This window comes from Azolla caroliniana, unplaced genomic scaffold, assembly GCF_043228905.1.
Source record: "Azolla caroliniana isolate FFs.n. ecotype wild unplaced genomic scaffold, voAzoCaro1.0.p SCAF_17, whole genome shotgun sequence".
Lineage (NCBI taxonomy): Eukaryota > Viridiplantae > Streptophyta > Polypodiopsida > Salviniales > Salviniaceae > Azolla > Azolla caroliniana.
Genome location: NW_028230452.1, coordinates 16414427 through 16420524, shown reverse-complemented (window position 1 = coordinate 16420524; position 6098 = coordinate 16414427). Strand labels below are relative to the sequence as shown.

Sequence of the window (6098 nt, the reverse complement as noted above, 5' to 3'; positions counted from 1 at the left end):
CTCTATGTGATGTAATCTACATATCCTTTCCTCTCAAGGAACTCCATTATTACGACCATTGTCAATCTCAAGTTGGTGAGATGATATTCTAAGTTGTCCAATGGCAACCCTTAATGCATTTGGTGAGAATGCATCGAGATATTTTGGTCGTGTAATAAAACCTAACTTAGAGAAGTGCATGAAGTGTTCCTTATTGTACAACATTTTAGATGGGAGTGGCTCTAGTGGGGCTATCCATTTATAACGAGTGTATATTTGCCATATTTCTTGGCGTATTCCTTTATTACGGTCCTCATGAGAGATTAAAGTTTTATCAATCACGTGGTTGTACCTAAGGGGAGGTAGGTTATTAATTTCTAGACCGTTTGCAAGAAGCCAACGCACCATCATGCCATACTATGAGCTAGTATAGCCGGACTCATAGAGTGATCGAGATGCCTCAAAAGCTTGATGAGATATCCTATCATGTGGTTGGCTATGTATCCTATGAATAAAGATTACAAGTTGAAAAATTGTTTCTACTAACATTGGGGGTAAAGTGAACTCAACTCTAATAATGTCATATGGTACTGTCGATTTGCTTCGGAGTTGACGTGATAACATCATCACCATGGCCTCTCTAATTGCGTCCACATGAAAGATGGCAGCCCTGGAACCCAAACCACTGATGCATACATGAGGGAAGGGGTCACTAATGAGTCGAAGAGCCACCCCTTAGCCTGTGGCCCTTGAAAGTATGACTGGCATTGTCTCTCTAAGAGTAGAGAGAAGGTTACTATGTAGAGCACCATCTCTCACCATTGTAGTTGTTGTTGGTTGTTATTTTCCTTGTTAATACAGTTTTCTTGTTTTCTGTCTATATGTGTCGTCTCTCTTTCTCTCTCTCTCACACACACACATCTTCATTCCGCTGCACAAAATCATACACTTGATTCTTTACACTAATTAAGTAATTGTTAGGTGTGATTATACTTAGAATAGTATGGAACTAGTTAAGTAACTCTTGGGTTTTGAGCTACTTGTAGATATTGCTTACATACACCATTCTACATCTTTGTAATCATCAACTCGATTTTCCTAATCTACTAATTTATCCTCAAGTCTTCTAAGTGATCTTTTTGTTTGAGAATTAGTCTAAGATCCTTGCATATTTTACAAATACAACTTGCTATTGTAAATTTAAACTCATTATGCACATGAGAGAAGAGGTAGATCGAAGAAAGGTTATTGCAATTGCTAGACATCCTAATTATGAGGACCAACTTAGTATTCTTGTAGGGCTCAAAACATTATCTTTATCAATAAAATTTTAAGAAAAAATTGTCATGGAGAATTATACGGTGCAATCATTTCGTACATCTACTCTAACCTTTGTGAGCAAATTAGATCTACAAGCAAACTTTCATTGTTTTATAAATAACATTACCATCAAATGCTCAACCTTTAACCTCTATGCCACGTCTATTATTACAAGGAACCTTTTATCTTCTATAATTAAAATCATTTACTTATACCGTATATCTACAAGTGATTCATTTTGGCATCGAGGATAGTACAAATTTTTAGACATTGAATGTGCACTAGAAATTAAATGACAAAAACATTCCCGAAACAAAACAATATATCTAAAATGGGTTATCGTATGAATGGAAGGATATATAAGCAATGATAAATACCTTAGAATCATTTTTGCTTTGGAATTTCATTATTCAATATGTCACAAAGCTTAGAAAGGACATATGTTGCACATGTTGGGACGCAACAAAATTATTTGTTTCAAGAAAAGAAATGATCTCATGTTCATTGAACACCCTTAATAGTCTTCAAGGTAATATGTTGTCATGCATTTGAAGTCAATAAATTCAGTTATTCGAATGTCATCGACCATGAAAACATGTATAAAATGTTTCTTTGTAACTATTGATCAACTATTGTTCGTACTATCTTGTAGGCGCTTAAGGACTGTGTCTCTCGCATTCCTTCTCAAGATTTTGCCCGAAGCATTCTTTGGAATGCTATCAAAAAAGAACACCATCCTCACTTTTTTGTAAGAAGCCACCTACATGATGCATACCATTGGTCATCATCTTTTGTAAATAGACATGTACACAAACATTCATTTATACATGTACATATGTAAGCAAAAAGTGTGTGTATGACACTTGGTCTATAGAACACACTGGCGTAAATAGTAGAGATTAAATACCTTGGCCGCCACAAAGTGTATGATGTCATCCTCTTTTAAAGAGCTCCCGTTGGCAAGTACGACACATGCTACGGGTATCTCACCAGCTTCTTCATTTGGTATCCTTTCATAATTCCACGTATAAAGAAAAAAGGTATATTATGTATTTACTCTTTTATATTTCCATTTTCCATTTCACGCACATATTGTTCTTTATTTTACATAATGCAATCCTATCCTTCATTTTCATGTTATTGCTTTTTGCATCTATTCAAGTTGTTATGGTCAAATGAAGAGTTGCTAATAGTTATCATGGATGCAAAAGCAACAAACTCATTGCTTTATATTTATGGCCACAACTTTAAGATGCAAAAATTCGAAATATAGAATTTCAGTAATGTAGCCTTCGAATCTATAAGCATGAGCAATACACATATCTCTTATATAATTTATAATTCATTTAGAAATCTAATGATGTAAAGGGCGAACACTAGGTGTTAACAAAACCATGTAGCTCAATGAAGGTACTTACGGTACTACTGCGGCATCATTTATTTGTGGATGGGAGACTAAAATGGCCTCAAGCTCAGCAGGAGGCACCTAACATAAGAAATAACAATTCAAACATGTACACGTATTCATGATTATCTTCATCTTGACAATATTGTTAAACAACACATTATTAGGTTAAAATGACATATACATTGATCAAGTATCATATATTCAAGTTTCAAAATCTAATTGCCAACCTGGAAACCTTTGTACTTGATCAATTCCTTGATCCGATCCACAATAAATATATCACCATCATCATCTATGTAACCTATATCTCCTGTGTGTAGCCAACCCTTTTCATCTATGGTGCTCTTTGTGGCTTCGTCATTCTTGAAATAACCTATATTAAGACATAAATGAAACTTTAGTTTATATACAAAGCATCTTGCATTATTCATGCAAAATACCATGTAATGTGATATGCACATGTTGGCTATAGGCAAAAAATATCTTTAGGATAAATCCACTCCTTACCTATTGTCACACATTGACTACGAACACAAAGCTCTCCAAGTTTGTTTTGGGGTAACGATTTCCCAGTTTCGGGGTCAATAAATTTGACTTCCAAGTTGGGTAAAATGAATCCTACAGATCCTTTTTTTGAATTCCCTCGAACGTGGTCAGGTGCACAATGTGAAAGTGTTATGCAACTATGCTCTGTCAGCCCATATGCCTGTAAAAAAATATGGTATGGGACATATAAGTTAAAGTAACTATATGCATTTAGAATTCAAAAAGATTAATTTAATGTCATAGGAAAGCTTGTCAAGATGCATTGTAAACTATTCAAAAGCCACTATTTAGTACAACAAATTAAAAGAAAAGAAAATATGCTTGATGCAATTAATGTTGTCGTACACAATTATTCTAATAAAATGTTCAAATGCATTGTAAACAACTTGTGTTTATATTTCATTTCTTTTCAAACCATAACAGTTTTAATATACACACCTCTTGTATAATAACTCCTGGAAACTTTTCTTCAAAGTTCTTTTGCAAATCTGGTGCAAGAGGTGCTGCGGCAGTCATAACAGCTAATAGTTTGAGCTTAGTCAAATCAAATTCATTCACAAGAGGATTCTTGACAAGAGCAAGGATAATGGGTGGTACTATAGGAGCAAAGGTGACTCCGTAGTCAATGAGGGCATTTAAGAAAAGTCGAAGTTCAAACCTCGCTAAGACCACCACTGTGCCTTTTGATCTTAAAGTAGAACAACATATTCCAGTAAATCCATATATGTGGAAGAAGGGCATTAATCCTAGAGTAACATTTTGTCCTGGAGTCAAATTGGCTCTTTCAAGATCAAAAAGTGTGGAACATAAATTTGCAATGAGGTTCCGATGAGTTATCATGACTCCTTTGGATACACCCGTAGTGCCTGAAGAGAAAGGGAGGGCACAAAGATCTTCTTGTAAGACTTGGGGTAGGCAAACATTACTAGTATCGGTTTCATAAAGTTTTTCAATAGGGGTAACGCCTTCTAGGGGATCATGTGGACCCACAATAATTATTGGAATTTGTGGTACAAGATGTTGAACCTTGTGGTAAGATATTGCATCTGTGATTATGAGCTTTGCTTCAGAATGTGTGATTTGCTTTGTAAGCTCATCAGAGTGAGATGACGTGTTACCACCAGTGAAAACACCTCCTGCTGTGAGAATGCCAAAGACAATGAAAGGATATTCCGGGATGTTAGGTAGAATGACACAAACAACATCTCCTCTACGTATGTTGAAGTTGAGATATAACCCAACAGCAACTTTCAATGAGAGGGAACGGACCTACACATCAAAATGTTGAAAGGCATTAGAAGGATTATAGAACAATGCGGTATTTAATAAACATTTCTTGATTCTTGCATGGATAAACTACAAGATTTAGAATGAAAGTATATATAAAGATGCAAGGAATGGTCCATGAATTGATCAATCTTAGACCCTATACTACCTAATTTCTAATGTCCTTTTGGAGCCAACATTTTGAGCACCTATAAACCATGAATCCATTAAAGATATTTACTATAGAAATTAAACATAGAGGTGTAGAGAGGGATTGGGAGAACAAGTAATGAAGTACTTAATTCCATAAATATTGATACTTACATATACATAGAAGCCTAATAGAGTTTCATACACTAGTATAGACTTTAAAAATAGGGAGAAAAGAAACATAAAATTCACATTGTATCCAATTAGACAATAAAATAACAAAACTAAATATGTAAGAGGTTCATAATCATCCACGCAACTTTATTCTATAATGTGTTTATTTGTTATTATCTCGACAATACCAAATCCATGCACATGTATGTGTCAACACTATCGAATCCCTTTTGGTGAGTAATTGTCATAGACTCAACAAGGACAAAATGTTTAATGTAGGTAGAAAATTGGCTGATGACATGTGTCTTACAACATTTAGATTGAGGAATTGCCAAAATGAGACTTCAAACTCTAGTACAATGTTATGGAATGCTAAAGACATGGATGTTTCTTGTTCAGGTACTAATAAAAGACATGGTTGTATAGAAACTATGGAAGGATTTGTGTTTATAGATAATGAATTATAGGGGTAATTGAGTGACCTAGATGAAAGCACCTGATCATAAGTAAAAGAACGACCATCAGATGCATCAACGATGGCAATTGCATCCGGGTACTCATCGACGTTTTGAAGAACAAATTGAGGAAGCGAAAGATCAGAAGGGATTGGAGATGGTGGCAATTGAGACTTAAAGATGATCTCCTCCTCTTCCTCTCCTTGCAATGTTGCCATTCTCTCAATCTACAACTAACCTTAGTAAAATGCTACCAAGTAATTATCACAAATTAATACACACTCTACCCTTGATTTTCACCTAGTATTTATAACAATGTCAACACACATACAAAATCACACACTCTCTCTAACCTTAATCATATACCATCTATTGCTTATAACAAATTAACACACCCATGTGCTTACACACACATAATCTCTCTCTCTCTCTCTCTCTCTCTCTCTCTCAACCCTTAGAGAATTAACCCCTCTCCTCTCCGCTACTTATAAATGTGCACCTCTACACATGGCCTACCCACCTCCCTTTTACCTTCCCCCTCCCTTTTCTTGTTGATCTTTGGTTGGACACCACAAGAGTGTGTAGCTTCCTTTACTCTAAAATTCATCTCACACTTCTTTTTCCTCCCCTTTCTTTTGCTTTTTCTTTGTAGTAAGTGTAACAAGGCAAACTTTCATATGTGATTCATTGACCTATATTAAGGAATCTTATATATACAAGTGTATCAACTCATGGGGGAAATTCCTTGTAATGTACAAGATATGTCCCTCTCACCACGTATTTCAAGGAACATTTTATTG

The 6098-nt window shown here is 35.2% G+C and overlaps 1 protein-coding gene across 2 annotated transcripts; it reads right to left on the bottom strand.

Moving 5' to 3' along the window:
- Positions 1-1659: 1659 nt before the first annotated feature.
- On the bottom strand, positions 1660-5741 carry ACOS5 (acyl-CoA synthetase 5). Of its 2 annotated transcripts, XM_087333707.1 has the most exons (7): positions 5340-5741; positions 3692-4522; positions 3215-3413; positions 2935-3080; positions 2718-2785; positions 2207-2309; positions 1660-2059 (listed from the first exon to the last, which is right to left on the bottom strand). In XM_087333707.1, exons 1-7 carry the CDS (start codon positions 5514-5516, stop codon positions 1925-1927), a joined length of 1659 nt encoding a protein of 552 aa, XP_087189833.1. In that variant the 5' UTR covers positions 5517-5741; the 3' UTR covers positions 1660-1924. The 2 variants fall into 2 exon arrangements, with proteins under 2 accessions (XP_087189833.1, XP_087189834.1); XM_087333708.1 differs by lacking the exons at positions 1660-2059; positions 2207-2309 and having other exon boundaries at positions 2714-2785.
- Positions 5742-6098: the final 357 nt, after the last annotated feature.

Bases quoted from the DNA above. Each gene is read 5' to 3' on its own strand.
- ACOS5 (XM_087333707.1), bottom strand. From the start codon at position 5,516: ATGGCAACATTGCAAGGAGAGGAAGAGGAGGAGATCATCTTTAAGTCT. The intron at 3,414-3,691 runs GTGTGTATATTA...ATTTTTTTACAG, and splicing joins CAGGAGTTATTATACAAGAG to GCATATGGGCTGACAGAGCA. The intron at 2,786-2,934 runs GTTGGCAATTAG...TTCTTATGTTAG, and splicing joins TCAAGTACAAAGGTTTCCAG to GTGCCTCCTGCTGAGCTTGA.